This window comes from Manis pentadactyla, chromosome 7 (assembly GCF_030020395.1).
Source record: "Manis pentadactyla isolate mManPen7 chromosome 7, mManPen7.hap1, whole genome shotgun sequence".
Classification (NCBI taxonomy): domain Eukaryota; kingdom Metazoa; phylum Chordata; class Mammalia; order Pholidota; family Manidae; genus Manis; species Manis pentadactyla.
Window position 1 is genome coordinate 66,219,936 of NC_080025.1, and position 26,877 is coordinate 66,246,812.

At 35.6% G+C, this 26,877-nt stretch overlaps 1 protein-coding gene across 12 annotated transcripts in view; it reads right to left on the reverse strand.

Annotated features, from left to right (window-relative positions):
- The window catches only part of CACNA2D1 (calcium voltage-gated channel auxiliary subunit alpha2delta 1), a 533,653-nt gene that overhangs the window by 406,399 nt on the left and 100,377 nt on the right, over window positions 1-26,877 (reverse strand). For all 12 annotated transcript variants that reach the window (XM_036931689.2, XM_036931687.2, XM_036931679.2 and 9 more), the window contains exon 3: window positions 14,371-14,487. In XM_036931689.2, the coding sequence (XP_036787584.2) occupies window positions 14,371-14,487 (117 nt within the window). The remainder of the gene's footprint in view (window positions 1-14,370; window positions 14,488-26,877) is intronic.

Genomic DNA, 26,877 nt, shown 5'->3' on the forward strand with positions numbered 1-26,877 from the left:
ATAGACTACATAGTAGGCCACAAAAAGAGCCTCAGTAAATTCAAAAAGATTGAAATTCTACCAACCAACTTCTCAGACTAAAAATGTATAAAACTAGAAATAAATTGTACAAAGAAAAAAAAAAGGCTCACAAACACATGGAGACTTACAACATGCTCCTAAATAATCAGTGGATCAATGACCAAATTAAAACAGTGATCAAGCAATATATGGAGACAAATGAAAACAACAGCACAATGCCCCAACTTCTGTGGGACATAGGGAAGGCAGTTCTAAGAAGAAAGTACATAGGAATCCAGGTCTATTTAAAGAAGAAAGAACAATTCCAAATGAATAGTCTAAAGTCACAATTATCAAAACTGGAAAAAGAAGAACAAATGAGGCCCAAAGTCAGCAGAAGGAGGGACATAATAAAAATCAGAGAAGAAATAAATAAAATTGAGACGAATAAAACAATAGAAAAAAATCAATGAAACCAAGAGCTGGTTCTTTGAGAAAATAAACAAAGTAGGTCAACCACTAGCCAGACTTACTAGAAAATCTACACACATAAACAGAATCAGAAATGAGAAAGGAAAAATCATGACAGACCTCACAGAAATATAAAGAATTATTAGAGAATACTATGAAAATCTATATGCCAACAAGCCACATAATCTAGAAGAAATAGACAACTTCCTAGAAAAACACAACCTTCCAAGACCAACCAAGGAAGAAACAGAAAATCTAAACAGACCAATTACCAGCAAAGAAATTGAATCGGTAATCAAAAAACCACCCAAGAACAAAACATCTGGGCCAGATGGATTCACCACTGTATTTTATCAGACTAGAGAAGACATAATAACCATTCTCCTTAAAGTTTTCCAAAAAATAGAAGAGGAGGGAATACTCCTAAACTCATTCTATGAAGCCAACATCACCCTAATACCAAAACCAGACAAAGACCCACCAAAAAAGAAAATTACAGACCAATATATCCCTGATGAACATAGATGCAAAAATACTCAACAAAATACTAGCAAACTGAATTCAAAAATATATCAAAAGGATCATACACCACGACCACCTGGGATTCATCCCAGGGATGGAAGGATGGTACAACATTCAAAAATCCATCAACGTCATCCAATATATCAAAAAAAGAAGGACAAAAACCACATGATCTTGTCCATTGCCACTGAAAAAGCATTCAAAAAATTTCAACATCCATTCATGATAAAAACTCTCAACAAAATGGGTATAGAGGGCAAGTACCTCAACATAATAAAGGCCACATATAACAAACCCACAGCTAACATCATACTTAAGAGTAAGAAGCTTAAAGCTTTTCACCTAAGATCAGAAACAAGACAGGGATGCCCACTCTCCCCACTTTTATTCAACATAGTACTGGAGGTCCTAGCCATTGCAATCAGACAAAACAAAGAAATAAAAGGCATCCAGATTGGTAAAGAAGAAGTCAAACTGTCACTATTTGCAGATGACATGATATTGTACATAAAAAAACCCTAAAGACTCCACTCCCAAACTACTAGAACTAATATCTAAATTCAGTAAAGTTGCAAGTTACAAAATTAATACATAGAAATCTGTTGCTTTCCCATACACTAATGATGAACTAGCAGAAAGAGAAATCAGGAAAACAATTCCATTCACAATTGCATCAAAAAGAATAAAATACCTAGGAATAAACCTAACCAAAGAAGTGAAAGACCTATACCCTGAAAACTGCAAGACACTATTAAGAAAAATTAAAGAGGACACTAACAAATGGAAACTCATCCCATGCTCTTGGCTAAGAAGAATTAATATTGTCAAAATGGTCATCCTGCCTAAAGCAATCCACAGATTCAATGCAATCCTTATCAAAATACCAACAGCATTCTTGAATGAACTGGAACAAATACTTCTAAAATTCATATGGTACCACTAAAGACCCCGAATAGAGAAAGAAATCCTGAGAAGGAAGAATAAAGTGGGGGGGATCTTGCTTCCCAACTTCAAGCTCTACTACAAAGCCACAGTAATCAAGACAATTTGGTACCAGCAGAAGAACAGAACCATGGATAAGTGGAACAGAATAGAGTCCAGATTTTAACCCAAAGATATATGGTCAATAAACACATGATAAAGGAGCCATGGACATGTAATGGGGAAATGACAGCCTCTTCAACAGCTGGTGTTGGCAAAACTGGACAGCTACATGCAAGAGAATGAAACTGGATCATTGTCTAACCCCATACACAAAAGTAGATTCGAAATGGATCAAAGACCTGAATGTAAGTCATGAAATCATAAAACTCTTAGAAAAAAATATAGGCAAAAATCTCTTGGACATAAACATGAGCAACTTCTTCATGAACATATCTCCCCAGGCAAGGGAAACAAAAGCAAAAATGAACAAGTGGAACTGTATCAAGCTAAAAGCTTCTCTACAGCAAAGGACACCATCAATAAAAGAAAAAGGTACCCTACAGTATGGGAGAATATATTCATAAATGACAGATCCGATAAAGGGTTGACATCCATAATGTATAAAGAGCTCATGCACCTCAACAAACAAAAAGCAAATAATCCAATTAAAAAATGGGCTCAGGATCTGAACAGACACTTCTCCAAAGAAGAAATTCAGATGGCCAACAGACACATGAAAAGATTCTCCACATCACTAATCATCAGAAAATGCAAATTAAAACCACATTGAGATATCATGTCACATCAGTAAGGATGGCCACCATCCAATAGACCAACACCAACAAATGTTGGCGAGGTTGTGGAGAAAGGGGAACCCTCCTACACTGCTGGAGGGAATGTAAATTAGTTCATCCATTGTGGAAAGCAGTATGGAGGTTCCTCAAAAAATTCAAAATAGAAATACCATTTGACCCAGGAATTCCATTCCTAGGAATTTACCCTAAGAATGCAGCAGCCCAGTTTGAAAAATACATATGCACCCCTATGTTTATCGCAGCACTATTTACATTAGCCAAGAAATGGAAGCAACCTAAGTGTCCTTCAGTAGATGAATGGATAAAGAAGATTTAGTATATATACACAAGAAGAAAACAAATCCTACCATTTGCAACAACATGGATGGATCTAGAGGGTATTATGCTCAGTGAAATAAGCCAGGCAGAAAAAGACAAGTATCAAATTATTTCACTCATCTCTGGAAAAAGAACAAAGAAAAAAACTGAAGGAACAAAACAGCAGCAGACTCACAGAACCCAAGAATGGACTAACTGCTACCAAAGGGAAAGGGACTGGGAAGGATGGGTGGGAAGGGAGGGATAAGGGGGAATAAGGGGCATTACGATTAGCAGACATAATGTAGCGGGAGGCACAGGGAGGGCTGCACAACACAGAGAAGACAAGTAGTGATTCTATACCATCTTACTACGTTGATGGACAGTGACTGTAATGGGCTATGTGTGGGGGACTTGATTATGGGTGGAGTCTAGTAAGCATAATGTGGCTCATGTAATTGTAGATCAATGATACCAAAATAAAAAATAAATAAAAAAGAATGCCTATCAAATTTTGACACACAAAAGAACAAAAAATAAAATAGGTTAAAGTAGACAAGGGCATGGATGTTAGAAATAATTTCTTGAAAACTAAGCTAAGCAACAAGGGGGTATTACAAATTGTGGAAGTTTTATCACTAAAAATATTTGAGGAAAGGACAACTCACTCCCCACCCATTGTGGTTTAGACAGACACTCACCTGCCTGAGAGAAGGCCAGACAAATGAACTTCCAAAATTCTTTCAAGATTTTGATTCTATGATATTGTAATTAAATTAACAGGGCATTCCATCATTCTGATGGCAAACTGTGCCAGGGGATTTTAAGGTATGCGTGGATAGCTCCTTTTTGAACGCACAGTTTTTTATTTTATTAAGTTCTAAAAACAATGGAGAATAGATTCAAAAGAACTGTGTATATAGAAAGTCTGGGGTGGCATTTTGTATCTCACAAAGGGCTTCTGCCTGCATGTTACTTGGTAAAAGTTAGAAGATAGATTCACAGGGGAAGGTTTAGAGTTTATATAGTTCTGTAATAAGGGTAGATATCAACAGATTACAAAAATAAAGTCAAGAAACAATTAGGAATCGGAATACCACTTGAAGTTCAACTCTACGAACAGCTAACAGTATATGCCATTAGCAAACACTACTGGATCAGACTGTCTCCAAACCTGTAGTATGCTATTAAGTTCTAGCTAAAGATCCCATTATGTGAATCAAAGAGGATGGCCTTTCATTAGCACAGTTTCTCTCTATATATTTTTATGCAAAATACCATTTAAGAGCACATTTAGATAAGAGCATTTCTATTGTTCTGTTGGGGCAAGTTTGCAATTTTGTAAAACAGAAGCAAAATGAGTGGATTTTTTTTCTTTTTTTGCCTCACTTTGGGATTATTTTATAATGATCCTCACAGGTTTCACAGCCTACCAAGTCACCAAATTCTATGATTTATCATTGCAGAAACGGCACTGAACGAGTGGTGAAAAATCCCAAATCCAGTTCCAACTCTGCCACTAATCACCTCTGTGCAAGAGCTGGCAAGCTTCATGTGCGTGCAATCCATGCAGTCAAATATGGCACTTTGCAAATCGACCCCACGACTGCTTTAAGGTTCTGTTGCCATCATCTTGTAATTCTTAATCACTTTTTAAGAAAGGGCCTCAAGTTTTCATTTTGCACTGGGTCCCACAAATTATGTTGTCATTCCCACCTATGTGAGCTCTGAGTCACTTCGCCCATCTCATTCTCGATGTAATCTACACAGCCAACAATCCATCTTCCCCTATTTTACAAGTACTCTGTTATCAGAGCATGCATTATCTTTGTCAAACTGTCAATACAGGGATGCTATGGAAGTACTTTAAATATTACTTGCTGATCATATAGAACTAAATCAGCTCAAGACTATGCAACTCACATTTCAATAGTTTTTTTTATTAGAAAGGGACTATCATTCTTTCCACAACCTTTCCTTGTCTGAACACCTTCCATTAAAACATTAGGTGCACTATACCATTAATTGTGCTTTCTATCTTAAAGGTACATTTGGCAACTACTCTTCTGTTCAGAAGTATTTTTTGTGTAGACAGTGTAGGCACTAGTTCATGGAATGGGGTAAGTACTCTCTCAAGTGCTAAGTGATTTACAACAGATTTCCTTGAAAAACACCTCCCTGCTAACTTTTCAATATTGCATCAATCAGAACAGAATATTGTAAAAATTAAAATGCTGAGTGTGATAGAGACAAACAGGTATATGGATTTTTTTCCTTCTCTTAGCGATTCACCATCCCTTCTGTTTGGCCCCAAATTTCTATCATTCTACTTACTTCAGATGTAAAAATCCATAACGATACTACTGAAGTGTGTAACCTGAGAGATGAAATGTGATAGTATATCTAGAGATTTCCATTTAACCCATTAACAAATGGCATCAAGAAATACAGGCATGTCCCACTGAAGCTGGTAATCTGCTTCGGGAAAATCCAATGTTCTGAGTGAAAATTCTGGTGGTCTATCAATATGTCAAATGGCAAAAATACATTATGTATGTGTATCAATCCATACCCCCAACCAACTTTTTAAAACAGAAATATAAATGTAAAATATACACTTACCAAATGTCGAAGTGCACTGAAAAACCTAAGAAACTCTATTAGAACATAAAGTGCTACAAACATCCCTTCATGTTGAAATGACGAGCAGGACTGGTGACAGACAGGTGTTTGCAGCCCTACTTGGACTCAGTGCCAGAAGAAAATATGCATGCCTCCTTGGCTGGCACCTGCCTGGTCTTCAAAGCATCTACACACGATGCTGATGCACCATTAATTGTATTTGGAATGTAAACCAAGATTCTTTCCAGATACCGCGTTGTTAAAAAATACTGAGTTTGGAAGTTGTAAGTGTAAATAGTTGCCTCATAGGTTTCAGCAAAAACAAACTAAGAAATAAAACCAACTTATTAAGATAGCTCTCTGTTCTGAATTTGGATTTTAAAACTCAAGAGGCATTCTAGTGAAAGCCATTCTGCAGGTTATATATATCTGGATTTTATTTAGTAGCCAAACTTTGCTTTAGGTAGGTGTTAGATGCTACAGGGCAAAGCAGATGAAGATGCCAACTTTACAGAACCTAGATCCCATGGTATTAAGAAGACCCCAAAGGGCAGAGGGTGGCTTACTTAGTCACAGTGACTACACATCATCTGTACAGAGAGATCCAAGTTGACTGGAAAAATTATATATAAATATACTTTGGCTAAGATTAGTGAGATGTTAAGGAGGTGAGAAATATGGGGCATGGAGCTAAAAGCTAGATAACGTGAAGACAAGAATTGAAGCCCAAATGTCTCACTCTATGCAGCACCTGGTCAAGAACTTTAATCTTTCCGTTTCCACTGAAGAAACTGTTGAGATTAAATGAGTTAATGCTGTTAAGTATTTAAACTAACAAGAGGTCACGAAGGAAACACCAAATACTTTGTAGATATACATAAGTGGGTTTTAATAATTGCTAGCTGTGTAAAACTGGACAATTTTTAATTCCCTGATCTTTCACTATCTCATCTTTAAAATAAGAACAATTATATCCATTTGTGGAACAGAAATTGTGTTAGAAATATATGACAAGAACTTAGCAAAGTATTTGGACCATAGAAGACACTCAATAAATGCTAAGTATTGATTTGCTCCTTACTATTAAAACTCCAAAAACTTTCTTCTGCATCCAAATAACTGCTCACTTACTCATGCCTAAACCTTGTTATCACCCAGAAATTGTAATTTCTTAAACTTCTATCATTAGCCACGATTTCTTGTTTCTCTACTGCTTCCTATAGTTATACTTTATTCACATAAAAATGTCTCCTTTCTTGACCACGTCATCCTTAACCACTTCCAGACCCCATCCCTACCTATCATGATTCACAATTTCAAATATCTTTCTAACTATTGTTGACTAATTCTTAAATATCCTTGACATTTACAAAATGTACTCTGCCAATCCTCAAACGAAGATAGACTCAACAGTCCTTTCATTCTACTACTGTTCATATTATGTCAAACCTAGTTAGAGAAAGCTGACTCGATCATGCATGTAACCATTATACTGAAGACATGGGATTCTGTATAAGAAGCATCAAAGAGACCAACGTTTTCCTTCCTTTATTCTGCTTATAAAATGAACTTTGTCTAGGCTTTCTTCCCTAAAGCACACATTAACTCTTGAAAAGGTCTTGATGTAGACAGCAACTGGCTGGATACACATTTTAATTAAGAATATCACAATTTTGTAGAGTCAAGGGTCCAGCTAAAAACCACATTTCTTATTCCCCCTTGTAGCCAGGATTTACCCAATGAGATGACATAGGAAGAACAGAATGGGACTTCTGGAAATCTCTTGAGCCACTTACCTCTAGGTTTCTCATTACATGAGAGAATATAAACCTGTAATTTGTTTGAATCACCTTCTGGTTGGCTTGTCTACTAATCATAGTTGAACACAACTTAAAGCCTTAGAGGCTCCGTTAACTTTTCCATTCACCGTTGTATATACAACTTTTATACCTAAAAACAATCTCAGCTGATCAATTAAAATATCTAATCTGGGTTAAAAATGAAATAATTTAAAATTCATTTTGTAATCCCACTACCAACTTGGTACTGCTGCAGGCTGAGAAACCAGGAGTTTCAGTTTAAGGAATGCGGTAGACTTCTTTCCACTTTCTGAGCTTTTTTTCTTGATTCCCATCTTGACCCCACTCACCAGCTCACAGGTGGTGATTCCAGCAGTGGCACTATGAGAAAGCTGGCCATAAGAAGGCCCTTCCTTGACTATAATTATGTGGTGGTACTTTCTGGGATTGGTGGATGTTCAAGGACAACTTGTTCCTCCTGTGGGGTGTTTTTCTGCATTGTCTGAAGATAATTGGGTTCATCCAGGTGCAATGCCACTGCCATTCACACCACTCTCCCTCAGTTCCCATCCGAAAGTGCACACCTACCCTCTTTCTGCCCAATTGGCTTTGCCTCTGGCAGGAAACCCTACCGATGGATTTCCAGACCAGCTCTATCCCCTAAGGCATGCCTGAGCTCTGACTTGTCTGTAAACCTAAGTCCAAAGAAGCCACCTTTCATTGCTCAGCCACCAGGCCACCCTCCCCAGCCTTAGCACCTTATTTTTAGCATCCAGAGAACATGGATCAAATCCAAATAAATAAAAGTAATCTCAATTTTGCAAAACAAATAGTGGCTTACCTAGTCCCTCTACTACTCTGAATCAAACAGAAATACTTAAGCAACGTGAGTAAACCTCTCAAAGACATTTTATACTAAGATTAAAGAGAAGGGTAAGCACACTTTTCTTCTGGAAAAACAGACATGGCACAATATTCCATTCTTTTCCCAGAGTAGTTTTTCTCTTGTTCTCTTCAACATGGATAAATTTATACCCTCAAGACAGATTTGGGCTAATGGTCAAAAACACACACACAAAATTTTTAGACAGCTTTTTCAAACTCATATGTAGCTTAAGTAAGGACCTCTCTTTCAGAACATGAAGATATTTTATATCTTCCTTTTCTTTTTGCAGTGTTAAGAAGACCCTAGATTTTATTTATCAGTAATTTCATTTGCCCATAGCAGAGTCCTGTCACTTTCTCGTACTTCCCTCCCCCAAACCTTCAGTATAGTCCAAAGACTCCCAAAGCTCCTTGTTCTTTGCATGTCATATCATTGTCTACATTACCAAGAGAAAAGCGGTCATCCAGTGTGACTTTCATATTTTCTCTATATGCAAAATCTTTATTCATATTAATATCACTACTGTCACAAAAGAAAGAATTTATCATCTTTACAAAGATAAATTGCATGACTGATCTTCTCTGTGTTTACTTTTTCTGGCATCATCCTTCAACAGATTTTTTTTCTATTTTCAGATTACATAGATTCCTTCCCTTCTGTCTATAAACATGCTTATATGTCCTCCCTTCCTGAAAACAAACAAAAAAGAAAGGCAAGTCTTCAACAGTACTCCATCTATCTCTTTCACTGTCCTACCAAGCATCATGAAAATGCAAACAAATTTTTTGCCAATTTCTCACTTCCCAATCACTCTTTAAAGCTGCAGTCTTTATTCCATTCCAATAAATTCTAATGAATCTGTTCCCACAGAAGTAAACCAATGATTCCTAATACCCAAATACATTTTTAATTATCTGAGACCCTGAAAAATTTCAGATTTCTTCCTGAATCTCCTTATCACTTCTTTGGACCTAATTTGAGATGTCTACCTTTATTTCTGAGTTAAAACTTTTAGAGCTGAAGGTCAGGAATCTGCATTTTTAGTAAACTCTGTAAGCATTGCTAACAAACATGAAAGAGAATTATTGGTCTAAGAGCTAAAGAAACATATGAAAACAACTTGGTTAAACAACAATGATCTGCTGCCAGAAAAAAATCCGACTTTAATAGTCGATTGAAAACATCTGTCATTTTCTTCTTTTCATTATCAAATTATAAGCTGAATATCAAGGTTGCATGAAGAGTTGGGACTTACTACATTTTTTAAAGGGTCATAAAAGATTGGAGCCATTTTAATTAAAATTACCAGGACAACCAAGGGAGACACAGGACAACCATAATTGGAGAAGTATCACTAGAAAAATTTGTTTATTAGAACCTTGATACTATTTCCTTTGAGCAAATGTCTAGAGACCTTCATTTACATTGTCGATCCCCTTGGGTTAGCTGCTTGGTGAACAATAAGACCACCCATTTCATTCACTTCCCAATTTTTAGGAGGCACCAAGGGAGGTTGGGTTATTTTGCAGAAAAGCTCTCTCCTATGAACTATTCACTAACACTCCTAGATTTTTCAGCCTAGTTCAGACTGAAATAAATGCTAATAATGTTAAAGGACTGTTTCCTTTTCACCTCTAAACATTGCTTCAATTGCTTAAGAATAATTCAGTGATGTTAAGCAGGATAATTGTCATACTGAACCAGTTTCTAAGACAGATACAGCAAGCATCAGAAAACAGTCATTTACAGATATATCTTGTAAATAAAATGGCTGAAATTACCAGTGTGGGCTTAGATGGGAAAAAACTGGATTTAGGACAGATGCTCTAAAATTGAATTCCACCACTACTTCACGTCATCTATATAAGTCTAGACAAGAACCTTGGTTCAGAGTTTCCTCATTTACAAAATAAAAATGAACAGATATTTAATGTGCCTACTTCATAGAATTTCTATTAAGAGTCTAATGCATATCAACCATCAGAATCATGTTTTTATATAGTCATGAAAACAAAACAAAACCATAACTATTAAAGAACTATTTAAATGCAAAAGGTTGTTTTGCTATAAAAAAGACAGTTTTAGGGCAAAAGCAACTCAAGTATTTTCATACTGACTTCTCTGTCAGCTCTTTCTAAGGCCGGTAGATGAAGCATATTGAAAGACCATACATTAAATGAGTGTGAATAAAAAGAAAATAAATGCTGAAATTGAAAAAGAAAATATTGGTAGAGTAGTTTAGAGTCAAGCACGTAAACAAATGCCAAGATAAGCATAAAGCAATAAGTTATAATTTACTTTTAAATAAACAGGTTAAAAAAGACAGAATTAAAAATTTAACATTCAAATACATAAAATCTGTGTACATACATGCACAACCAAATTTATCAGATACTGAAAATTAATCATTCCACTAAAAAATAGCTTCAGTTGTTCATTTTCTTTTTAAGAAAAACTGAATTATGAAATATAAACTATTAATTTCTTCAGTAGATGTTTTACATCTATATTTTCAAAGGCATCTTATGCTAACTTTGACACTGAATAATAAGAAAAGTTTAAAATTTTTTCACAGTAGATAAAAATGAAATTTTAATAGCATAGTTCATTTCATTGAATCATGTTTTGAAGATGGCTGATAAAGGATCATTGAAAAATTCATAGCATTCTAGAATATTCTATTAACTGGAACATTCAATTCTTAATCAATCTGAACAATAATTCACAGCATACTACTACCTAGCCCTCATTTCTTCCTCATTATGATTACACATTCCTTCAAGCCAAAGGATGTATTTGTGTAATAGGTATGAATGCAGACCTTGAAGTCAGACACATCTGACTTTGAATCCTCTCATTCTTCCTACTCGAAGAACAATCTTTGTACAGGGAGCATCAGCCTCACTTGGGAGCTTATGAGAAATACAGTATCTCTGGCCAGATTTACTTAATGAAAATCTGCATTTTAATTAACAACCAGTGAACTAAATGCAACATGTTAAAGTTTGAAAGGCACTGACATACACTGCTTATTAGATACATTTCCTTGAGTGAGTTACAGGAATCCTCAAAGACCCAGTTTCCTCATTGAAAAATGAGACTAATAATGATGTTTAGAGCTTAGAATTACTGTGAGAAATAATTAGACAATGCTACTTGGTCAACAATAAGATCTACCTGGTATTAAATTTTATCACCTAACTCAAACTTGTATATTCATGATTTTTTCTGATGTATTTACTTATGGAATTACATCAGTACCCCATCCAGGTAAATTAAAGCTCCTTTAATCCAGAAGTTGCCTAGAGTATAAACCTACAACAAAAATCCAAGTACATTAATATTGCCATCTTGCATTCATTTGCAGCACAATGTAGCACCTGTTTTTCATTTTCAATTAGCCTCAAAATATTTCTCTTTTAAATGTGTTTTCTGTTTTGGTGGAGTCAAAAAAGTTAAATAAAGAATTTAGTTTGAAAACAAACATGAATCTTTCTCCCTGACACAAAATCTAACCAATTCTACATTTAATTAATCACTGTGTTTTCTGTGTCCGCCATCATGCACTTAAGCTAGTCACTGATCCCCCACAGGACTCAAACAATATACATACACCCCCACCCACTGGATGTCTTGAGCTTCAGTTCCAAATTATAAAAAAAAAGTCGCAATAGGCTCCCATTTTAATCCAATTAAGGCAAGAATCCTATTTCATTCTATGACCTTTTCCAGGGGATTCTGATGTCCAGATAAACTGCTTCCCACATGTGGAGGAAAAATTTAAGGTAATGAAAATCAATACAAATGGAATGATTTTTCCACTGTCATTAGTGAATATTAATCACTTTAGTAGAAAGTATATTATTTTTGTTAGATAATCTTTTATTGAAAAAACACTTTACATCATAAATAGTGCTTAAAATTGGTATTCACCTACCCAAAACTGCAAGTAACAATGCTTTCTTTGAATCTTCCAGTCATGAAAGCTTATCTTACCATGAGTTACTCATTTATGTATTTCTGAAAAATTAAATGTTTCAACTTCTGGTAATATGGCATACCAAATATCCCAAAGACCCTCCTGATTCATTAAAACAAAATATGAATATTTTAAGAAACATAAAGACTTATAAGCATCAGAAAACAGCAAGGAAATTTTCTGAGTGCCAAATACATATAAAAATATAGTAAGTTCAAAATATGAACTGTGAGTAAACCCGAAATTCAGCAGTGTCCTGGGACAAGTACCTGTGACAGTGCTGAGATTTGTAATTTAAGAGGAGCTAAACTTAAGCTCCAGCACTATATCTAACAAAAGATGTATAAGAACTTTACAGAAAAATTTTAACTTACTGAATGGCATAAAGACATTGCTAAATGGAAAGAATATCACATTTATAAACAAAAAGAAAAAAATATCATGATATCAATTCCTCCAAGTCTAGTCTAAGTCAATGTAACACCAATCAAAATCCCAGTAAATATTTTTGTAGATAGTTACCATGTTGAATCAAAAATTTAAAGAAAACTTAAAGGTTCAAGAATACTCAAGATCTTTCTGAAGATGCTGCTAAAGGACTGTGCCTACCAGATACTTAGCTTGATAAAAGGAACTTACTGGGATAAGACAAAATATTTAATAAGTGGCCCTAGGAAAATTGGTTAGAAAATATTTAATTTGGATTGCAGCCTGAAAGCATATACTGATATTAGTTACAGGTGAATTAAATAAATCTGAAAGATATAGACCATTTCAGAATAAAATATAAAGAAAATATTTATAACTTCGATGTAGGGAAGGATTTCTTAAACAAAACAGTACAAAATACTAATAATTTTTCATAAAACTAACTTTGCAATAAAATTAAGAACTCATTTTATCAAAATATACCATAAAGACAATGAAAAGTCAAGTTATAAACTGGAAAAAGATGTTTCCATCTTATACAATTTAAGTGAACTAACATGAAGAATACAAAACTTACAAATCAATCAGAAAAATTTTAATATGCAAAAGATGTGCATTTCATTGAAGAGGAAGCAAAAATGGTGAATGAGCATAAAATAAGATGTCTATCTTGTTAGTGATAAGCTCAAGTACCATTTCACACCCACTGATTGCCTATAATTAAGAAGTCTGACATTGCCTCTCATGGCCAGAATATGGACAAACGGGCACTCATATTGCTAGTGGAGGTCTACAGTGATACAACTGTTTTGGAAAACAATTATCACACTCTTTCAAGCTGACTTTGTGAATACCCTACAGTCTAATGACTTTACACTCACGTATTGACCCTACAGATATCCCTGCACATGTGTTCCAGAAGACCTGGTCCAGAAAACTTTGCAGCACTATTCATAGAAACACCCCTTTGGAAACAATTCAAATTATAATTTGCCAACAAAGAATAAATAAATTGAGAAATACCCTGACAAAATAATATTTTACTGAATTAAAGCTAACTACAAACATTCAGATAAATCATGCAAACATAATGTTCATGAACACTGAAGAAAGCAATTCAATGATGACTACATAAAATATAATGCATTTTAATAGAGCTAAAAAACAAGGAAACTAATAAATATCTTGTTTAGCACAGCATGCATGTGAGGTACAACCCTTTTTGAAAAGCAAAGGAAGTACTAATCAAATATCTAGCGTACTGGTGACCTCTACCAGGGGAGTACCTTGGACTAAGAGCATACTACAAAGACAGCTTTAAGGATGCTGGCAGTATTCATGGGGTTTATGTTGTATGATAGATTCAGATATTGCATCACAACTTATGTTTCTGTAAACAGATGTCTGTACCAACTAAATATGCTATTCCTATGTACCAAAACCACCTAAAATAAAAAAATAATTAGAAATAAGCTGATAATTCTGGATTTGCAATGAAACAATGATATCTCAGCCTTTATGAACATAGTTTCCAAGGTAAAGAACACATACTAAGAAAATAAAGAATGAAAAATAAATAACAAATAATGGAAAACAATAAAAAGAACAGATCCAATTTAAACTCACCACCAGGGCTTTAGATCTGTTGCTTAGAAGTTTCTCAATATCTCTGGCTGCAATTTCCACCAGCTGGCGTGCATTATTTGGTTCCACGGTATACAAATCTTGGTATTTCTCATAAATCTGTGTGAAGTGAAAAGTTGGTAAGAACAGTAGTTGCTTATCTGGCTCATAAATTCACATTAGAATGTATTTAAAATCATAAATAATTAATTAGAAAGACCCACCCTTTCTTCTCTTGATCTTTTTGGAGTTTAAGTGTATCAAAAAATAAATATATATATATGTATGTATATGTATATGTATGTATATGTATATATTAATTTGCTATAAGACTACCAGCTCACCAAAACAGTATGTCATGTTAACAGGCTGTAAAACATCACATACCACAATTGTTTGTGTATGGGATTTTGTGACTTGAAACTGGACCCACCAACCTCAAAACCTGGTATTAACTGCCATCAGCATTTTTTTTAAAGGGAGGCCCTTCTAGAAAACAGGAGAACGAAGCACAGGAGGTCAAACCTGGAGGATGTGTGTAGTGAACAAAGGTAGGAGGGAAAAGTGATGAAAATGTATTGAGGAAGACTTCCAATTGTTCTCCCTCCTGAAACCAGAGAAGCTAAAGCATAAGCTGCTAAACCTGGAGAGGAAAAGCAGCTGGGAGGGAGGGAGGGAGGGAATGGGAGATGAAGACAATGAAGCCCCTGCTAAATAAGACTCATCCGGATGACACAGGGAACCTCAATTCACAGACAGAAGAGTTGAAGGTCACTGAGGTCTATCTACATTAAAGTTTGGCTAAAATTGTAATAGTGTGAATATTTTTTATCAAGTTGAATGTCTGGTGTGTGTTTGTCTTAATCACTGAATCAAACCATACAGAGAGTAAAGAAAAGCCCGACTCCATTTCTGGCTCACGTTAGTTCAATACAAGGATTTCCATAGGGTGGAATAAGATGCACCTGGTTTGCAGAGCCTGTACACTCCTGGCAGAAGAGGAAGAATTAAAGAAAAGGGAGGAAAAACCAGAGACCGTGTTGGTGGCTGGAGGGCTGAGCCGAGAAGGAAATCCCTTATGCCTCCAACAGATGGGCTGCACATGCGTGACTAAACCATCTTTGAAAGCCAGGGCCTGCCAGGTTTTCACTGTCTTCTGAGATGTGAATCCAGGCACATGCAGGAACCAGTCAGCCCTGCTTTGTCTGGCACAACTCCAGCTTTCTGCATTACAACCAACAGGTTCTGCAGCCTGGTCCCGGCTGAGCACGGATGCTACTGGTGAACACTGGTTTCCAACAGACAGATAAAAATGCTAAAACAGAGCACATTAATTTTCCATGGATGTTTTAAATAAGTAATTAAAATCAATAATTTAGAAATCCTTAAATCAAGTTTTTACTTCTAAAGTTGTTTGACTTCTTCAAACTATGAGACTTTTCCCCTACTCGTTTTAATTCTGACCATGCAGGTTCTCATTCCAGCTATGCAGGGTACAACAATTTAGTCCTATAAAATCCCTATGTTTAGTTTCATTCAGGATTCCTGCAGATTACTGGATTGCTTATGCTTTATGCTAAGATCACTGAGTCCTATTTTAAAGATCAGTTTATCCATGAAGAACTCCATCCAACCCAAGGATCTCTTCCAAGGATCTTTTTTATTTCAGCCTAAAATTATATCCAGGAACATGGCTCCTGAATAGATTGATTGACGGGGTGCAACTGACAAACTTCAACAGCACTGTAATTGATCCAGGAGACTGGCAGTAAAACCAACAGAGCTAATTGATGTGAAAGGCAGCCGCGCTTTGTGCCATCAATACCTTCTTCATTTCCACACGAGGTTTACTTCCTCTCTGTGGTGCAGCAACTACAATATAAGTCTGGGTTGGTGGGGATTCTTTCTGGACGACTGGTACAGGATCTGTGCTTATATTACGTACTACAGACAATGTCATTTAGTAAGTCACTACCTACACAAGCCAGACGTATTAGAGGTACTTTGAAGAATGAATGAATGAAATAAATCAGAAGAAACCGTTTAGTTTAAATACGTACATACATATCTTCTCAAACTCTGGTTTTGTTTTGTTTTTTTAGAAAATACAAACAAAATCTATATCACAAATGAACTTTAAATAAATGAAGTTAAGGAAGCTTAAGTCTCAGCCCCTGTGTAAATATCCTGCTATACTTTTTTATGTATAAAACCATACCTGAGCTACTTCTATAGCTTTTCTTCTTCCTTCCTAATTACAACCCTTAAATAGAATTCGTGCCTCATATCGAATTTACTGAGTATCATAATTCTTCCAAGTGGTAAAGATACCTCAAGACAAATGCTGGGCATAAAACCCACAGGGCATAAATCTGCAAAGAAGTAAAAAGCTAACCTTTTCAAACAATATGGCTTCTCTCTCACTTACCAACTTTACATTTCCCTGTATGGCCCCGGAAGATGACTGGTTAGCCAGAGAAGGGTAAGATTCCTCAAGGGAGGAACAACCTAAGACAGCACAGTCGCAGGGAGGCCATCAGGTGAGAAATTGGGGATCAACAGAGGTGAGGCTTAGAACCTCACCCCCCCTGTTTTGAGAGAAATCTTCTGCATCCGTGGATGTTTTGCTGCCCTTGTCTAGCTTGGATTAATACTTAGTCTATAGGCACACACCTGATCATCTACATTTGCTCTCTTACAGCACTAAACTAAGTTTTCTACCTTTATCTTGCATCTACCTACCACTACAGCATTTTATTAAAAATTATTATTATTATTATTATTATTATTATTATTATAAGGGAGAAATGTGGGATTCACATATAAATCAAGTATAAAAATCAAATGAATATTCATATCTGACCTGATTGTTTGTAGTTCATAATGCGTGATCAAAACCGAAAGTTTCTGTGATGACTGCCCTTGCACTGTTCACCATGTAAGAACTTATTCACTATGTAAGAATTTGTTCACCATGTAAGAACTTGTTCATTGTGCTTCAGAAGATCAGAGACTGATGAGAATTAGACTTGGGGTGGATAAATGATTGTGCATTGAGTCCCCTGTACAGAATTTTATTGCTGTTAACTGTTAACAACCATTTGATCAATAAATATGAGAGATGCCCTCTCAAAATAAATAAATAAATAAATAAATAATAAAATAAAAATAAACCATACCTGAAATGTTTTCATAAGGAAAAAAACAAATTAAAAAATGAACTAAAATTGACCCACCAAAAGATCTAGCTCTTCCATTTGATGCTAAAGTGTACAGTGTTCTTTACTGCTGCCTGAGGCATTGTGAAGATTCTTGCAGGGTCTCCTGGTAAATGTACAGTAAACAATTTTCAGAGTAGAAGGTTCACAAGGATTTTTAAGATCACCTAGTTTCATAATGCACATACTTACATTCTTTCCACCCCTAAGTTACATGCTAACATATGTTTTCAACAGAGCCTTCCTTCAGTATATTTTCTTTTCCTCTTCCTAGTTTTTTTCCCCCTTTAAAAAAAATAATAATTATCTTCTTTGCCATTTTAGCTACTTTCTTTTCTGAAAGAAAAAAAACAGCCCAGGGAAAATAATATGAGCTTTTGACACCAGGCACAGCTCCATTCAGATCACATGTTAACCTCTCACATGCTGTGCAACACTAGCCTCCATTTCTTCTACTGGAAAGCAGCATCGCCATATGAAGAGAATCTAAGACACGATGTTTTTCCTCCTGACTAATATACTAACATATTTTAATTTTTCTGTAGCAAGTCCTCTCACAGCCATCCTTGATACAAGTTTTGACAAAAAGAATACTTGTCACCTATACATTCTTTCTTACAATTTTAATTAACTGGCTTTAATGTTCTTTCACTATTACATTCACAGACAAGTTTTACTCTGATGACAATAGAGAATATGGTTTTCCTACCTTTTTCACTAGAAACGTCTAAGTCTCTTTGTGTAATTGAGTCCATAGTTCCAAGATAATCTTCAGAATAATGCACTTAAAAATAACCTCAAATGTACTATCTAAAAAATGACAGCACTCATTGATACAATTGCCTATAAACCTAATACCTAAAGAAATGTTTCAGAAATCCTAACACTTTAGTATTACATCATGGAATAATACCGATACCCCAGAGATGCTTACTGAAAATTAAACATGCTTCCAAGTTTTAGATGATCTAGAAGATTATATTAGCAATCATTTTCAGGCAACTACTCTATACTACTCTGAGAACATTTCACATATATTATATCATTTACTCACTTTAAGAAACTTAAAAAATACTTAATACTTAATTAGCCATTGTATTAATGAGAATACTAGAATTCAGGCTCTGGAATATTAGAGTGGAAGGAATTTCAATCTCATTTCACACGATACAGGAGCAAACCACTGAGCAGGGTAGCAGCAGGTGAAATGGTAATGTGGTATGTTTAGGCGAAGTGAGTCTGCAGTGCTACTCTACGCCCAGGGGTTCCTTTGGTTTCAGCAGAATGTGGGGAAACAGGAAAAACCCTTAGGATGAGTAAGAAAAATAGTCAGGAATTAAGGATCTGTATGTGTACTAGGAGACTGCCTCCAGCAGGACCAATGGGACCCCAATGCAGAGACTGAGGGGTGGACAGACGGAAGCAGAGGTTCAGCTGGAACATGATAGTGCAAACCACCCAGAGCTGAGAGGTCCTATTCAGGCTAAGGAGACTGGCACCAAGTTCTTAGTAAAAATCACATTCAAGTATCTATGCCAAGAGAATAGAAGAGTGCAAATATACTAGACATCTTGTCATATAAGTTGCTCCTTGCAACTAAAGTCTAAAGTCAAGAACATTAGAGAGTATTGAAAGGGACTGGAACTTGGAATTTATTAAATCTATAATTGACCACAAAAGGCTGTTTTGAACTGAAAGAGACTAAACTTGAAATGGTGAGACTAACTTTTTTTCCCCTCCTGGGAGGGAGAATGGCAGCTCATGAGTAAGTGAAGTTCCCTTAAGAGAAACACAGTCAAATTTCTGCATATTAAATTTGAAATATGTAAATTCTGACAACCGTTTTTCTCAATACTTGTACATTTACTTCTCTCCCATGAAACTTGTTCTGAATAAGCAATCAAAATCTCTGCCATGCCCACAGCCAGCCTTTTTTTAAATTTATTGAAATATAATTGATATACAATATTATATTGGTTTCAGATGTACAACATAGTGATTTGATAATTATACATATTGCTAAATGATTGCCACTGTAAGTGTAGTGACTCCCTACTCCAAGACACTTCAATATTACTAGTTAAAGTCTCTATGCTGTAGCTCCATTCCTATGACTAATTTATTTTATAACTTGAAGTTTGTACCTCTTTATCCCCTTCACCTATTTTACCCATCCCCTGACATCCCCTCCCCTGTGGAAACCAGCAGTCTGTTGTCAATATTTATAGGTCTGGGGTTTTTTTGTTTTGATTTTTAGACTCCATAAGTAAGTGAAATCATGTGGTATTTGTCTTTCTCTGTCTGTTATTTCACTTAGCATGTTATCCTCTAGGTCCAATCATGTTGTCACACATGGCAGCATTTCCCTCTTTGTTACGGCTGAGTAATCTTCCATTGTGTATATTTACCATATCTTCTTTATCTATTCATCTATTGATAGACACTTGGGCAGCTTCCATATCTTGGCTATTGTAAATAAATCTGAAATAACATGGGTGTGCATGTATTTTTTTTTCAAATTAACCACAGCCAGCTTTCTAGGGGAAGTTTTGCCTTTGAGAGTCCCTGTTGAAAGAGAAGCCCTAGGAGTTTCCTTATAAATGGGTAACAGTATTCTAATGCATGGCCTTGCCCCTGGCCCCTGACTAATTGCATCAGGACATATCAGACCTAGAAGCACTTAACTTCTGAATCAATGGCATGTGAGGGGCCAGGTACAAAAGATCTGTATAAATAGTGATCATACACTGAACCAATCAGATTCTCCCACCATAGGACTACAAGAGCATAAAAGGCAAAAACAAAAAGACTAGTGAGAAGAAAACAGTATTCAGATTCTAAGGAGTGACAGAAATGATGAATGGTAGGCAGAATAATGGCTTCCCAAAGCTATCCACAGCCCAGCTCCCAGAGCCTGCCAACATGCTGATACACGGCAATGGGGAATTATGTTCGCAGACGAAATGAGGTTCTGCCCATCAGCTGACCATAAACAGATTATCCTGGATGGTCCTGATGATTCCTATGTAATTACAAGGGTCCTTAAAAACTGGAAGGAACATGTGAGTAAACGAGAAAACCAGACAGATGGCAGCATGAGAAGAAATCATCCTAATATTGCTGACTTTGAAGATGGAGGAAAGGAACCAAGGAAAGGATTTCTGATCTGCAGAACTGTAAGATAATAAATCTGTGCTGGGTCAAACCAAAAAATTTATGCTTTAAGCCATGAATTTACATGCCAGTCTAACAAAAAACTAACACAGTGAGCTAGTTACAAAGGGAGCCCAGCTGAGGGTGATGGTGAGATCAGCCTAGGGCTGCCGTGGCTCCCCACAGGCCCCCCACCGGCCTCCCACCGGCCTCCCACCTCCAAAGACCTTCTGATGCCTGAGTTCTCACTGAATCCCAGGCCCTTCCTAATCTCCCTTATACGTGTTATCTTTATTCGTGTAAATAATTCCACAATAAAATGCCCATGATTCACTCTTCCAAAAACTAAAAATGCTACGACCATGTTTTGAAGGCTGTGGTTAACATTATTTATTAATTACCACTTAGCACTTTCACATCATTAGCCATTAGATCCATTTCATTTATATGAAAAATTAGCTCTATTGTATGAAATATACTATTTCCTTTAACCTTTATGAGACAGTGTAATTATCTCAGGACTCCCACTGCAACCTTCACAATCTTGAGGGATTCTGAGAAGAAAGTCTAGATAGGAAACCTAAAATTACCAAATAGATATGTATACATTGTGTAAAAATATAGATGAATTGGATGAGTAAATATGATTCCACCTCACAATAATGAGAGGTGGGATTGAAAGAAAATGTAACATTTTAACTACCCCTATTAATTAACTATTCTAATTTCACTATATCTGTATTTATTGACTAACAGGAGTATATTCATGTGTCTTCAATACTAATGCAGGCAAGAAAAAAGATTCGTTGCCTCTTCAACTGCTTTAGATGCTCACAAAATGAATTTCGCTTACTTTAAGTTGAATTTTGCAATGTGGGATGGTTTGGTTACCTTTTTCTTCTTTACAAAGTGCTCCGTGGACTTCTGATCTACTTGTTCCCTAGCAACTGAGAATGTCTTGATTCTAAAAAGACTTGTGGGTATTAACACAAAACAATAATAAAAAGTTCTTTCTTGGTCACTTTCAAGGATTAAAGTCCCCTTACCTGAAGAATCTCATAATGATTCAAAAGCATCATAAACTCTTTTTATTTGCCATAAATCTTATTATCATCTAAGCAGGCCAACAAAGAGAGATGTTGAGATATGTGACAAGACCTTCATCTAAGGTAAGGAACAACTGAGATGAGATCTGAATTGGTGATAGAATATACTTTACCAACAACAAAAACCAAACCTACCTTTCTCCTCTGAAAATTAGCTGAGCTAAAAAAATGAAATTTTCAATAGAATATGTAATGTTTGCTAACACCTGACTTCTTCAAACTCTCCCTTACTCCTCTTTAACTAAAATAGTAAATGATACAATCTCTCAAACAAGTGTCAAGCTTTTAAGATGTCCTACTCTTTAATACTCCTTACTACATTGTCATTTGTGTTTAGCACAGTAGTTAAAAATCACTTCAAGTGACTTAGAGCCCTTTTTTTTCCCCTTTCCCTACAACCTTTCATTTTGAGAAAGGATACTACCTTTGAACTTTTTATGGCTTGAGGTCTTTATTTTGCTACCTTTAAGCATATGCAAACATCATCTAATAAACATAATTTACTAAGTATCATGTTTACTATGTATTTCCTATTTCCCTTAACCAGAATGTAAGTTTCAAGAGGGCAGAGATTTTTGCCTGTTAACTGGTACAAGCCCAGTACATAATACAGTTCCTGCATGTAGCAGGCACTCAGTAAATACTGGTGGCATGAATTAGTGAATGGGCACTGACACTGGGTACTGCATGAGGCTCTGCTCGGAATGAAATGCAGAATTACAACAACTTTTTCCTTGTACTTTAAAATCACTATCTTAAATTGAAAAAAATAAGGCTATATAAGGTGCTATGCAGTTACCTAATGAAATATAAATATACCTAAATGATAATTAAACTTTAATAATAAATACACAAAAGGTAATAATCAATATGAAGAAGAATATTAGTGTTCCAATGAAGACATAAATTGTTTTGTCAGAATTCAAAGGAAAGTAAAACATATGGGTTATAATTAATCAAAAAGGTAGGATGATAGTCACACTTTGGAGGAAATTTGCATAAGGGAGCAAAGAAATCAGAAATCAGAATGTGTGTGACACAAGGAATTACTGGAAAATAAAGATTGAAAGGCAAATTGGGTCACTATTATGAATTTTGCTGCTATAAAATTCAGGGTATTGGTTTAGACCTTATTATGTAATCAATTCCATGCTATTTTAGACTGATGCCTAGCTCAGAACTCCTAGTATCTATTATAGCAATTAGTACATGGGGAAAATTCAAAATATAACACAGGCTTATTTACTATAAACATTATCCAAATACAAGTTTATACATATATGATGTTAAATACATAAAACGAACACATACACAATTGGTCATGTTCTCAAATTTATACTACATACTTCTCTGATGACAACTACGTCAAACTCAATACTTCAATAATACTTTCCCTAGTCCTCCTATTCTTTCTATCTGATATGATATAGCTTCTTAGGTGGAACAGTATCAGGTTTCAAATGGGACATTATATTGAGGAAGAACATTTTGGTAGAATGAGGTCAGAAGTAGTGAACGTTCCACAGCATATACTGCCACTTGTCCTCGTTCCTATTAACAAGAATTTAATGGTGACACCTTTAAGCAATATTTTAAAAATACACAAAGAACTAGAACAAGCGACAACCACAAACAACGCCTGCTTAGTGTCTTCACACTATGCATACGAACATGTAACGGCATTTAACCAGTAATGCAAATGAAATACTAGGGGTCATTCCTGGAAGACACTGAACTATAACAAAGACTAAGGTGAGCATGAAAAACATTCATGTAAAGAATTTTTCAGTTTTTAGGTTGGAGACATCTCACGCATAAGGTATACTCTAAGTTTATCTGTAAGTATACTTAGAATTAAAATAAGAAAAACATTAAGATACATATAATACAAGCTACCGTTTAGGGTTTTGTTTTGTTTTAACTTCAAAGATTACTTAATAGCTTAGCCGCTCTCTCTTTGCATACCTGGAGCTATCTATATATGCATTGTGTATGTATTTTGACCAAAAAATTCACATGCAATTAAAAGTGGAAGAGATCATACTAGATTTTATTAAAACTAAACTTAAAAATAATCAAGCATAGGTTTAGTGAGCTGCTTGTTTCATGTTCCTAACCCCAAAAGACATAAATTCATTTCAACTGCCAACAAAATAATTGTAGAAAGCATCAGTTTAATTTGCCCTTAACCATCATAACTTATTAACAAATTTCTAAAACAAAACTGCAACCCAGTAATGCTGATATTTACAATTTATACTCATTTTTTATATTTCATACAGTTATTCTATTCTCAAATTGTTCGGTCCTTCCAGAACAGCTTTGCAACCTCAGCATGGCAGACATCTGGCTGCATAATCGTTATGGGTAATGTCTTGTGCATTAAAGGGTGTTCAGCAGTACGTGTGGCCTCTACACACTGATTCCAGTACCACTCACCCACTAACCCCAGTTGTGAAAATCAAAAATGTTTCCAGGCGTTGGTAAATATCTCCTCGGGAACAAAACTGCTCCTGGCTGAAACCACTGCTTGAGATATAAAGATGTCTTCACGGAAAATAAATAGATAGAAGCTGTATGTTGCATACTGAGAGTGTGTAGTAGCAAATAATGGTCTTCTATGCCATTTATCTTCATTCTAGAGACAAAGCTAACAACAGTTGTCTGCATCACTTACGAGATTTTAGCTTCAATCTCTGTGTAAGCTCCTTTGCACAAGAAAAGAGCACAGCCACTATATATCACTCTGTAGTTAGTATTACCAAACCATTAGGTTGCTACTTGGAGAAGTAATAAATAATAATTTATCTTTCACATAGTAGTATAACTTGAGAAAGTGTTAACTATTGATTCATAATGGTGGTAAGTTAAAAAAGAAAACATCTTAATAGTCTTTTACTATTAATGTTTGTGAACCAATAGAACTTCACTTAAAACCCTGTTAATATTGTTATCAGAAAATCAGACATCCCCTTAGAATGTATTCTGTATCTTTGAAAATAAATGTAATTAACTACTGTTTAAAAAAAAAAATAGCTTCCTACTTTAAATCTCCAGTAGGTGAGTGAAGGGATCATACACTCTACTGATGGTACATTTGGCAGTCAAAATAGATCCCTTTCAATTTACCCAAAGAAAGCAAAATCTCAGATTCAAAAAGACATATGCACCCCTATGTTTACTGCAGCACTATTTACAGTAGCCAAGATATGGAAGCAACGTAAGTGTCCATCAGTAGACGAATGGATAAAGAAGAGGTGGTACATATACACAATGGAATTCTATTCAGCATGATGAGAAAATCCTATCATTTACAACAGCATGAATGGAGCTGGAGGATATTATGCTCAGTGAGAAAAGCCAGGTGGAGAAAGACAAGAACCAAATGATTTCCCTCATTTGTGGAGTATAACAATGAAGCAAAACTGAAAGAACAAAACAGCAGCACACTCACAGACTCCAAGAAGGGACTAGTGCTTACCAAAGGGGAGGGTGGGTGGGGAGGGAGAGAGAAGGGGATTGTGGGGTATTAATGACTGGCACACATGGTGTTGGGGGGGGGGGTCACAGGGAAGACCGTATAGCACAGAGAAGACAAGTAGTGACTCTGTGGCATCTTACTACACTGATGGACAGTAGTTTCAATAGGGTATGGTGTGGACCTGATAATATGGATGAATGTAGTAACCACAACGTTTTTCATGTGAAACCTTCCTAAGAGTGTGTATTAATGATACCTTAATAAAAAATAAGTAAATAAATAAATAAAAATAGATTCCTTTCTACTTGGAGAGAAAGTGTTTTTTGTCTTCTAAAATAATGAAAACCTCAAGTTGCCTACATAATTATGGAAATACGGTTACTGATTTAGTTACATTTCATCATTGAGGGAATAAGGTAACTCTGAATAAAACCAGAACATGTGAAATAACACTAAATAGCTGTATCTGAAAAGTTACTATACTACTTCTATAAAGGAATGTAAAGCTACATTATAATAAGCGTTTAACTCTTTCATAGCAGCTATTACTGCTTTCACATTCATTTTACATCCCCATTTACCCCTATAACATTCCTGTAAGGAAGGGTGTTATTTATCTATCTTACTTGACAAGCAGGTAAAGGAAATATAGTATCATTCAGTTACTTAGCAGCATTTTCTAGAAAAGATTCTCAACCTTTGTTGTTGACTCTCCATCTCGTTCATTCTCTTGTCAGAATCACCATGATTAATTATGCTCTGATTTTAAGTATCTATTTTGTAAATAGATTAATATTAACCTCTCCACCACATAGAAAATGAATATTCTATTTACATGTCATGACCACTGTGTCAAAGAAAAGCACCATTCAGTTAATCCCATGAGTTACTAATGAAAAGAAATTCTTCACTTGAAACTTAAGTAAATACTAACTTAATCAAGAATACAGAGTGCTCAGTGTTTAGACACATTTCATACTTAGATTTTGAGCACTTATTGAAATACGAAGGTATCGATTTTAACATAATTTTAACTTACAAAATCATAATGGTGAATCAAAATCTAGGAAGTTCTATGATGATGCCATTGCAGAATTATTACATCTTCCAAAATAAACTTCCAGGAAAAAAAAAATTAATCCAAGGAGTTTCTTAACTCTGCTAGCATGTTCTAGCCTGACACAGCAGCTAGAGGAATACAATAATCTCTGTTAACATAGAGTTTGGATTCCCCAAATATCCTCCGTTATCAGAATATTCAACACAACATTAGAACTGAAATAGAGGGTAAATATGGAGTGATGGCAGATAATGAGGGTGAAGATCTCAAAACGCATTATGTCAATAACACTATAGGAACAGCCATTGAACCTCACACAGATGCAAGCTGAGGCTGGGAAGCCTAAAAAACAACCAGGAAAGCTATAAGAAAGATCTGACATTGCAGTGGGAGGGGAAGGAAGAGAGAAGAAGATGCAGCAGAGACATGGGATTAGGAAATGTCCAAAGGCTGTAAAAGTCTCTGCCTCCGGCCATGGAGAACAGAAGACCC